The 12,399-nt window shown below is 34.0% G+C and overlaps 1 protein-coding gene across 1 annotated transcript; it reads right to left on the bottom strand.

The window, feature by feature from the left end:
* Nucleotides 1-1,350: 1,350 nt before the first annotated feature.
* Nucleotides 1,351-2,846, bottom strand: LOC136271765 (uncharacterized). Its single transcript, XM_066072212.1, has 2 exons — nucleotides 2,832-2,846; nucleotides 1,351-1,923 (listed from the first exon to the last, which is right to left on the bottom strand). The coding sequence occupies exons 1-2, from the start codon at nucleotides 2,844-2,846 to the stop codon at nucleotides 1,351-1,353; spliced, it is 588 nt and encodes a 195-aa protein (XP_065928284.1).
* Nucleotides 2,847-12,399: the final 9,553 nt, after the last annotated feature.

The raw sequence follows: 12,399 nt of genomic DNA on the forward strand, positions 1-12,399 counted from the left end.
ATATATATATATATTGGTAAAAATACTCGAATTATTTATGATCTTATGTCTAATACTGAAATAAATAATCTACCTGGATCTATCCTTATTGATTTTGAGAAAAAAGCTTTTGATTCGGTTTCATAAAATTGTTTGACATACGGAACTCTTGTCATAAATATCTGAGATTTACTTATGAATTATCTCACACCAGTGTCAATTTCTTAGACACGCCCATATACAAAGGAACAAGATTCTCAGATAGCCAGCGATTAGACATTCACTCATATATCAAACCTTCTAACAGCTTCCAATACCTGCACAGCCAAAGTCCTCATAGCTCATCAGTCTTCAAGGGCCTAATTAAAAGAGAATGTACCAGACATCTGAGAAATACTAGCGATCAAGCTGTATTACTAAATATTTTAAAAGATTTCAAATCTCATCTCGAAAAAAGAGGTTACAAACAATCAGAATTTGAACATATTATGCAAGAAACTCTTTCTGCAAATAGAATGGATCTTCTCAATAAACAAAAGAAGAAAAACACTAAAAAGGCTATACCGAACGGTTTGGTGACCAAATTCAACCCATGTATTAAAGGGTTAAGGAAGCGACTTATGAAATACTGGGATAACATACAACATGACGAAGTATGCAAAAAATTATTCACAACACCTCCTATGGTTGCATACAGTAAACACAAAAATATAGGTGATCTAATCATTAGATCCAAATTACAACCAAATGAAGTTCAAAGAGATTAATTGGTTTATGCATAAGGTGAACTCCTTATTACAATTCAAAAATGACATGTGCTATTAATACCGCCGAAACACTCTTAACTATGACATATAAGCAATTGACCAAATGCTTCATTAAGAGTGTCGGGTTCTAATAAGTTTAAGACATGTCTGGATGTTAGGATGCCGTCGTTTTTTTGCACTAGGTTTAAAATAAGATTAAAAAGTTTTTTCAATCAACTGCAAGAAAGAGTCAAGGCCACGTACAAGTGTTCATCACCCATTTCACTTTATATATTTATCCCTGTCCGCTCCTCAAATTATCGAGCCATGCAGTCAATTTTTATTTCAACTCTAAAGAATAGGTTACGAAAGCAATTAAGAAAAGGTTTCAACGCAGTATCAACGAAAATGAATAAAAAAAGTATGGTTCAACATATTACTGTGAAAACTGGTAATATCAACTAGTTAGTATAGAATAAGAATAGGCTGCCTAAAACAGTGGGTTCACTGCTAAATCTACAGACGTCGTTAGCCAGGTCCAACCTTCGTCGGTCGTTTTGAATCCTATCCTGGAACGTCCTCGAGGTGGTGAGTCAGCAATGATTGGCCAAATCATTGCCCGTCTTCAGCTCTGCAATGCTCTTCCCCACCATAACCAGAATGATGACTTCTCTGCTGTTGTTGACAGTCTCTGTATTCCTGCTTTTCTTTCTTTCCCCTTAATTCCCAGGACTGTCATTGCTCTCCACGTAGACTGGGCTGGGAATCCTCCGCAGCCAATCTCCACTGGGAAAACCCATGCACTCCATCCCTTACTGCAGATGTCGTCTGCCAGATCTTGATACTTTATTTTTTTCCTCTGGTAAGCCACCTCGCATCTCTCTTCCCAAGGTACAGTAAGCTCCACCATTATTATCTCTTTGCCTTCGTGGGACCATAATACGATGTCAGGGCGGAGATTGTTGTTAACAACGTCTGGACGTACCAGTCGTCGTACGAGGTCTACCTGCATCTCCCATAATGTTGCTGAATCCAAGATGGACTTCTGTTCTGAGGGTTTCTTGACTTTTGTTGGATCGCCTTCCTTCACAAATTTGATATATTTACTGTCTCTCTTCTGCCCTCTCTTCTTTCGTTCCTTCTCTATAATGTCAGCTAGCTCTCTGAGTACTTGGTCATGTCTCCATCTGTACCTGCCCTGTATCAACGAGACATTACATGATGATAAGATGTGTTACCGAGTACCTCTCTTTCTACATAGATGGCAGTTCCTATTTGTGTTAGGCCCCACTTGTGTAGGTTGGTTGGCTATGGCAGCAGATCATAAACTGAGCTTAAAGGAACTGGATACGGTGTGGTTCTATCCTCCAGATCTCTCCCCAATTCAGTTTCCTCTCTGTTGTTGTCCTTCTCTACTCTCACATAAGTTGGGGAAAACTTAATGCATGGTGATGTTGTCCATGAAACCCTCTGCTTAAATTGTGAAATGCATGGCCCTCGGTCAAAAGCTCATAGTAATATTGTATTAAATCTTAGAAAAGTTTCTTCTCTAGATACAACAATGTATATTTGAGAAAAAACTTAACGCATGGTTATGATGTCATCGAATCCCTCAACCTGAATTGTGAGATTTATGACCTCTGGGATAGGGATTAAGTCCCTATGGTTGTGCCAATATATAAATATTTAAAAAAGGCTTCTTCTCAGTTTCCAAACACATTTGAGGAAAATAATAAAAGGTTATGATGTCCCCGAAACCCTCTACTTAAATTGTTAAATTCATGGCCCCTGGATCAATGATTTAGATCCTAGGACAGGACCATATTGTATAAATATATAAAAAATATTTTCCCTATTTCCATACATATTTGAGGAAACCTTGACCCCTTCCCATTTTCATTAATGGTTTCAAACATCAAATAATAAAAGCAGTGTAAAAGTCAGATGTGTCTTGGGTTTAGACTTCAAAATGAGACTCTAACATGTCATTAAATGGGCTATGGTACTCAGGTAACCGTCAAGGCCTGGAGGCCTCTTGTTAAATTAAGAACCGGATTGATTAAAGTGTAACCTGTATGAGACCTTTATGAGGTATCTCTAACGTACTAACGCCATTGACATCATTCCACTTGTTTTTGAGCGAAAGTATTCCTCTCCTAAGATTGTCGAAATTTTAAAAGCGACAACAAATAAACCAGAACGAAGCTGAACTGTCACAGTTTTCCTTTGAGACTGTTGTTTTCTGATTTCCTCGTTATGGCTCTCAGAAGTTATTGACCAATATATCACAGTTTGTCACCAGTGAGCTAAATTTTATCACTCTTCTTAAATGTTCGCTTCGATCAAAGTTTTTAGGAAAGCGAATGCACTCATCTGCCCAATGTCAAGGCTCGTTGTTACGTTCCACTTATTTCCATTGTTCATTTTCATAAATTTTAGCTCTTTATTTGTTAAATTACACTTTACAAAAGCGTACAATGGCAAAGTGGAAAATGTTAATTTTCGTAAGATGCAATTTCAGGGCAGAAAGATGATCAATACACAATGGTGCTTAAAGAAACAAATTGACCTTTAATTTTTTTTCTTTAATTTTTCAAAAATTCAGGATTTGAATTTAGATTAGCGACCTCAAGCTTGTATAATTGGATAACCAAACCACTGAAACAACATTCAATTTATTTCATTAATTTATAACTTTAAGAAAGGATTTCCTGGTTCTACTTTGGATTATCAGTAATGTGAGATGATATTTGCGAGACAAAGCACACTTATACAGCTAATGAAATCTGTTGCAATTGATCTGAAGCACGTTGTGCATAATGATCTTACTGGTCAAAGAAGAGTTATCCCTCGTGATACTAGATATATGTAAATCCAACTTCAGAAAATAATTTACCTTCACAATAAAATACTTTCTTCGGTGTTTTATGCGGGAAATGAAGATTTCGACATCATAGAAAAAATACATAACCAAAGCGGTTAATGTAAATATTTTCTGCAATAATCGCTACCTTCACAACCCACATGAATCATCAAAGAAATCATTTTATTGTTTATATTCACACCTTTCCTTTATCAAATTAATAAACTGACCATAAAAATTAAGTAAAATTAACTAAGTTTAATGTTAATGTACATCAGTACGTTAGCTAAAAGAAACGGCCAAAATCGTCTCCTATGTAAATTTGAGTGACATGATCATGATTATTTCGTGTAGTCCTTAAGTTTTCTTAGGTCGCTCTTAATAAACGGGGCGTGTAGATTTCAGTTTCTCTAGAGCTATGAATTAAAACAAGCATTTTGAGAGTATTGCATAAGCAATACACGTCCCCTACCGGTTTGTAGAAATTTGTGAAAACAATGCACTGTTATGCAGAATATCATTTTTTATCGTCTCAACAGACCGACCCGATAACGAATCCGATGGTAATAATACAAAATACCCTGTCGATTAAATTTACAACACAATGCTTGACACTATTTAACAAAACTTATTTGTTTGTTAGAAACAATAAAAGGAATGGTCCAAGTAATGCACGATATGATTACTGAAAACATACTTTCCTCGTTTATTTGATACACACCGAGCCGGATAACGAACCCGAACATTAAAAAATTGGAATTTAAAAAAATTATTTTCTGGAAAATATGTCAACCAGACGCTACAAAAGGGTAAACTTGATCTGAAGTTTAACATTTTGAAGCAGTTCAGCAAATTTCATATTATTCCTCAAACGCATAAAGAAAAAAAGTGTGGAAAACTGAAGTGGGACAGACAGACGGACGGACGGAGGGACAGACAGACGGACTGACGGACGCAGAGGAAAACTATAGTCCCCTCCGGTGAAAACCGGTAGGGGACTAATAAGTTTCCGTTAGAAATAGAGGGACTCGTATTTGGTGAATGTAAATATAATTACTTTAATATTTTTGCTCTTCTTGTCACTGTTGTTTTGTTTTTTTACAATTAAGCTCCGTAAATTATAAAATAAATTTTTAATAAAAGACCTCTCTAATGTGCCGATTGAATAATTTTATATGTGTTTTCAAACTCTTTCAATCACAGACGTGTTTCAAAAGCTGTAAAAAGGAAACCAAAACCTACCAGCTTTAGTTTATTACCAGGAAAGCTCTTTATGGCATCTTCGCTCGTTTTTAACCAAAAATGTTTTTGCACTTTAGACAGCTAGTATATTAATCCTGCATTGTATCTGTACACATTTTGAATATGGCGTATCTATAATCTATACTACTTTATTAAAATAATAGACTCGAATTTTTGGTCTGTAATACCGAGAAATCGGAAGAGTACTGTCTTTTGTTTTATATATTTTAAACATCATTGATACTTGAAGATTACCATTTTTTTTTTATTTTTTCTCAGTTAAGCTTCGCTAATTAATAATCAACGAAAATTCCTAAAAAAATCCCGGAAATCATCTGGATTTTTTGGAGTTTACAATTTTGCGCTTGCGCAATACATTCACGCTAACGGGATCTTTAGTTTAGTTTCCACAATAATAAACTCAGAAATGATAATACAAATACGGATAAATTTTCATTGGAAATTTGCTATATATTCTGTACATATATATAATCGATTTCTTATAAGAGAAAGTATTAAATACTGTATACAGAGTTTTTTTCGCCCATGTTATTTTCACCCTTCTACACTTCCAAACAGTTACGCCCCGCATGTGTACTAATCTAAAAGAGATAACTTGGAACATTGGAATTCGCCCAGTTTTAAATTTGCTCGCTGTTAACGATGACGAAAGGGGCGAAAATAAAATGGGAGCGAATATTTCCCTGTATACAGTAACAAATATACATTTCAACTTAGTACTTACTTTTGTCTTCGTGATGACAAAAATATTTGATTACATGCACAAAAATTCACATTAAATGTTTTATCGTAAAATGAATATTGCAGTTTTACGATAGAACGCGTTCCGTGTATTGTCTCTGTAGCAAAATACGTGTACGTTGATGAAAAAGTATTGAATTCTTCCATTATATGGATTCATTAATTTTCTTCAAAATCGCTCCGGAGCGATTCTGCAATTTTCTGCTACATTACGAGTATATGGGAGGCATTCCAACTGTGGTGAGGGCCTTTTCCGAGACACAGATTATTAATTCAAACAAAGAAAAGTGTAGTGAAATTAATAGCACTATTGTAGGCTTATAGCTTTGTTATGTAAATGTCAATAATACGGTATGTCGATGTACATATTTCGTTAATGTCCGATATGCAATTGTCAATTGCACGCACGGGTCACAGTCTAGTATATAATAATTAATGATGTCGTTATCCTGGAAGGAACCTACATAACCACGTGATCATACGATCGATTCTTCATGTATGTTTCTGGAAAATCAGACAAGGTGATCTAGTCGTTAGTCTCAACAAAACAAAGTAATTATTTTTGACACAAGGTAGTTGTTTTGGCTTTTGTATCGTATAAGATAGCTATCTAGCCTACATACTACAAATAATTGGCACTGCCGTTTAACAGCATTCTGATTTATGTACAAAACAATTTTATTCAATGTCGGTGATGGTGATTTAAATGTTGATACAAACACAATAAAAAGTCACGTGTTGAGAGAGAGAGAGAGAGAGAGAGAGAGAGTTTTGTCTTCTGAAAGGCATTTATCTATTATATTTTAACCCACAATGTAAATCAACGATAATAATTCTCTTTGAATTTTAATTCGTAATACGCCAGGCGCAGGTTTAAGTCAAGGGTGAAGGAAGCTTCCTTTAACAAAAATAAGTTTATTCTGCAACAAAGTTTCCGCATGCATCAGTTATATTTAATCTCAATATCTCTGAGATAGAGGAACTGCGGTACACTCTGAGGGATTCTCTCCCACTTATGATTGGTTTTCTACATCATTTAGCTCGTTATAATTCTGTAACATAGAACCAAAGCGTTGAAATACTACACCATCCATGGAGAGTCTTTTGGATCTTAGGTCGCTTTATCCTTTATGTTGTTATCTCTGTCAAAGGGATGGCTTGCATGTAAAATACTTCTTTGTTATACAGAGCGAGAATTATAGCTTAAAACGATATCCAGCGCTCTGGTAAAATGGACACATAATACATTACGACGATTTTCTGTGCAAGTTAAATAGAAAAAAAAAGGAAAAAAAATAAACGATTTTTTTTTCATAAAAATAACTGGAAACTTTATATAATTTCGGAACGTTTCTTTAATTGCTAAACATCATAAATACTTGGAATGCAAAATTCTCATAACACTTTTTATTTTTGGCTGTTACTATGTGTTACAATCTCATTGAATAGTGAAACGTGTTTCTAAATTTTAAGAAGTCTGAAACTTTTTCTTTCGATTGAATTACTGTAATGTAATGTGTGTACACTGATATATTCTTTTATATAGAAAAAAAACCCAGAAAAAAGTAAGACATATCCCATGATACACAAGAAAATGTTCTTTTGATAACTGTAATTGACTGTATTGTGTTTTAAAGATAACAGATTGTTACAAATTTAAAAAAAACACTTCGGCAGGTAAAAAACAAGCAACTGTAACTTCTCGCGGGTTAATGTTTCCCACCAATGATGCCTAGCCCCTGTACTGTTGGGATAATCCGCCAAATCTATATAGATCTTGACATGTTGTGTGTTTCCTAGTGTTTCTATCCTGAAAGCAAAACATTACAAATTACAAGAATTTCTCTTTGAATCACTCAAAAACAAACTGACGCTTTTGCGTCTATTTACAGACTGAGTCTTTAACTGCGAAATGAGTTCATTTCGGGATTTTCAGCACTAATCCAAGGATTTCATTGCAGCAGAAATCTTCCAAACATTTAACTTCTTTACCACGATCTTGTGGAGTTTTTTTCGTTGTTTTTATGCTACGTTTTTATGTCTTTTCTTGTATCATAGAGTGCATTCAATAAACATTCAACTCAACACTCATTGAATACGAATTATTCACAGGTTTGAAAACTCTCCGAGCATCTAATTACATTGTAATGGCACCTGAATCTCTGTTAGATTGGTCTTGGGCTTTGGTGTATCACATAAACCAAACTGACCGTGTCGTAAATGATCTAGTACTAGTATTCAGAATCTGTAATATATGTACAACAAGCAAATTGCCTACTTTTAAAGCAAATTGTTCCCATTCTGGTAATGTGAATATACTCAAATTTGCTGTAGGACAGTTTTTTGAGAATTGCTTGAAATTCCTAAGTGTGCATTTGGACGTCTTTGTCATTTATTTTAAGCTCCTTTAGTGTAAAATTTATAAATGGAAGACATAAAATCGTGTAGCTATTATTGAGAGGATGGCAGCCAGATTTTATTTTTGTTTTCAGATTTTAAAAGATACAATACTAATTCATTTTAATTACGTCCTTTTAGTCTCTGATATAGCATTATTGTTTACAAAGACAGTTCAACAAATCCAGAGAGAAGCCCCTGGTGAACAGCTTATCCCGATCTACATTTATAAATATTTTAGCATGTTAGTGTTTTTGAAATAATGGATATTCTGAATTATTGATACCAACCAGAAAAATCCTTCCTTTTACGCCTCGTTATTTGTAATGATCCTTTCCAATACAAAAAGGATTAAAGTTTGTTCCAATTACCAGTTTTAGCCTCCCATCTTTATACGCTAATGTAGTCGATATCCATGTCAATTTAGACAAGGTTTTCTGTGTTTTAATAACAAATGCAATTTTCTTTTAAAGAAATATCCTTTGAATTTACTGCTATGTGAAACACAATTTTAACAAGATGAATTCCAGCTTCAATTTAAATTTAAAATAAAACTGATGTACTATTACACAAACATCAAATAATTGAAGTGATGAATGTTTTAATGAATGAAGTAATGAGCATTTTCGATGAAGAATGACTGAACATTCGATACATTACACATGTATCGTGTAGCACTAGTCAGCAATTTCTAACGGGTTACTGCTTATTTCGGCGCTCAGAGTAAACTCAATCCGACTTAAACAGACCGGCCATGTCATGTGATACCTACAAAACAAAAGTGGTAATACATACTCTGTAGGCAAAGGTTCATCGTGTGTAACATACCTTGACACTGGTGTAAGTGACCTTGAACTGTTCTCTGCTTTTTTTTTGCATTTTGAACATGCTCATTAGAACTTTATGCAAAATAGAATATGCTTTACCTGACCTCACCGGGCGCTTGAGTATTTGGTAAACAAAGAAAGGCCAAGAAACGCTTGCCAATTATTTTTAAAGCGCATGCGCTGTCATCGTTTTGTTTATTTCTTTTTTGCTATATTTTTTGATAGGAGACCCACTCCTTGTTGCCGAAAGTTTATCCATTTTGGTTAACTTGGATTTATTACAAAAGGGTTTTTTTCCAGACAGATAACACCAGCAGTTGTTTAATCGTTAATTTGACTATTTCTTGTCTAGACGACATCTCATCGTCGTCACTTGAATAAGACTGATGTCATTCAACTTTTCGTTTCAGATTTAGTCCTTTTTTGGCACCTTCTACTCTATACAATTACAATGTAGCCTTTTGCAAGGAGAAGGTATGGTGAGTTGGGGAGGGGCATGAAGCACCATGTACCCTGGTTCGTGATCACTTGAGGTCTGGAACCAATTCACTGACACGTTTCACGCTAATTTGTTCTCTAGTGTTCACGTGTATGGTGTTACATTTCTTGTGTTGGATCAAGAATATAGCTGTATGGACTAGATGAGAGTTTTTGTTATCAAATTGCCAATTTAATTTGTTTGGTTCTATCTTGATTAGTTTAGTTTAATTTATTTATTCTTAAACCAAATGGCTCATCAGATACAAAGAATACGTAATGATGTGTAGCGATATACGTATTAAATCCATCAAAGTATTATCTTTAACATGCAAATAAATTTCTGAGAATTTCTGCTCTCTGGGAGATATTTTACTAAATACTTAATTCAGTAGTATTTTCAGTTGTATTTTGTCAGTATTTCCTGAGGGTATCGGACATCATTTTAATTCCTAATAATTATTATCCCTTATCGCGTTTTCTGGTAAATTATCAACAGTTTTCACATTTTCTTGGTATTATTTCCCCCTATTTTTGATTGTTATTTTCCAACATTTTGTGCTTACGCTTTTTTTAAATGTACATTTCTTGTCTGTATGAAAAAAAATCGAGTGTAATCATTCATGACCACAAAATCAATTTTATGAATAAAATGAAAAACAAACACTGTGGTCGATATGGCGTCCGCTGCTGAAGTTAAAGAATTCAGCGCCAGATGTCAACAGTTAACAAATCATCCTGTCTGACCGTCAGTCGCTGTCCTCGGCTGATCGAACGCCCTCCGTACATCAATGCAACAGGAAAAGGTGTGTAGATACACACAAAAAAAGCAATGTCCATATAAAAAATATTTCGGGAAATGTACAAAGGGGTCATTATTTTCCATGTTACAACATAAATACCAGTACATACTTTTAAAAACTTTTTATCGTTCGAAATTAAATACTATAGTAAGCTCATATATTTTTTATGAGGCACTGGTTAAATTTTCTTATAAAATACCAAATATTTCTTACTTTATACCGGTAAATTACGGTTTAACAAAATCGAAAAAATAAGTTCGGATCATTTGATAGCAATTATACCTGAACAATTACAGCTCTGAATCTCATGAGAGATCATATTGTTAAGATAAGATTCGCAAATCAATTTTGTTAAAAGGAAACTAGAGAGTTATATAAAATTAAAAAAAAAAAACCCAGTCAAGATAAAAATGTTCCCTTATTTTATTTAACAGTTGAAATATAGACAAAATTTTTCCATAAAAAAATAGAAAATGTTAATTGATATTGAAAGGATAAACGTTACAGTTATGTCGTATGATGTGTTGTTTGTATCTAAGAACACAGTAATGACCTTTTTGTTCATCTCCACATGTACACTTGTTAAATCGAGCTCAGAACACTTTTTTTCGTAATCATAAAAAAGTGAAAAACATGTGGTAACCATTTTAAAGTCCTGTGTGTAAAAACATATGTTAACCCTTTTTTAAGTCTTACAGTGAAGTTAATAAGCAGTGACTGTGGATTGAGGAATTTTAATTTAAATCTATGTACTTTAAAGTAAATGGTACTTTCAGAACAACATGGGTAACCGTGGATCATGCATGTTAAGGTATACCTTAACATGCATAATTTAATCATATGATTCGATATGCATATTATACACAAATGATTATCTTATGATACTCATATGAGAGGCAATGCATGCAGGAATCATATGTGGCAAAATTGCCTATGTATGTGACAATGGATGTAAGTGACGATGTGAATAGTTTACAGTGGTCGTAAGGTACATGTTAAGGTATGTGACAATGTAAGTGACGATGTGAATAGTTTACAGTGGTTGTAAGGTACATGTTAAGGTACATGTTAAGGTGTGTGATAATGTAATTGACGATGTGAATAGTTTACATTGGTTGTAAGGTACATGTTAAGGTATGTGACAATGTATATAAGTGACGATGTGAATAGTTTACAGTGGTTGTAAGGTACATGTTAAGGTATGTGACAATGTAAGTGACGATGTGAATAGTTTACAGTGGTTGTAAGGTACATGTTAAGGTATGTGACAATATGAGTGACGATGTGAATAGTTTACAGTGGTTGTAAGGTACATGTTAAGGTATATGACAATGTATATAAGTGACGATGTGAATAGTTTACAGTGGTTGTAAGGTTCATGTTAAGGTATGTGACAATATAAGTGACGATGTGAATAGTTTACAGTGGTTGTAAGGTACATGTTAAGATATGTGACAATGTATATAAGTGATGATGTGAATAGTTTACAGTGGTTGTAAGGTACATGTGAAGGTATGTGACAATGTAAGTTACGATGTGAATAGTTTACAGTGGTTGTAAGGTACAAGGAACGCAAGTTATAATTTTCAAAAATTACAGTATACGTGAGTTATAATGTACGTATGTGATAATGTACATTGTAAGTAGATATAATATACAGGTAACATTAAGTAGTTACACAACATAAATTAGAGTATAGTATATGTTAGCTACGGTTTATTAATATGTTGATTACAATGCACTAAAGTAGTAATGTATTTGTACACAGAAAACATTGATTAAAACATGACTAAGCTACCATTTTCACAAGTTACAATGTATGTTGGTTCATGTAACAACAAGTAACAGTGTACATTGGTTACAATGTACATACCTAACAGTTGAAACAGAGAACGATTAGGTTACAGTTTTCTGGTACACAACCACGCTCCAAATGTACATGTAATCAAATAAAACTTATAAAACACCGTCGCCTCAAAGCCTCTACGACTTCAAACACATCAATATAATCAGAGAAATTCGTACCAAATACCTCTCCTTGCAATACATAACTAGAAGTAAAAGTCAAGTCAAAAGAAATTAAATAAAGCAGAGAGACAAGATAACGGTAAAAATAGTAAATCTAATCAACGATCTTGTTACCCAATGAGCGCTGAAGTTAAACTCTGGCGGGATGAAGCAATTCATTACCATTTATTAATCGCTATCCGAGTGTTGTCTGTTTATCCTACATCAAATCTTCTCCGTAATGATCACGTGGACAAAAAAGGTCGTTTCTATTTTAAAAATTGTAACAGTGGGTG

This window comes from Magallana gigas, chromosome 2 (genome assembly GCF_963853765.1).
Source record: "Magallana gigas chromosome 2, xbMagGiga1.1, whole genome shotgun sequence".
In the NCBI taxonomy this organism is placed as follows: Eukaryota; Metazoa; Mollusca; class Bivalvia; order Ostreida; family Ostreidae; genus Magallana; species Magallana gigas.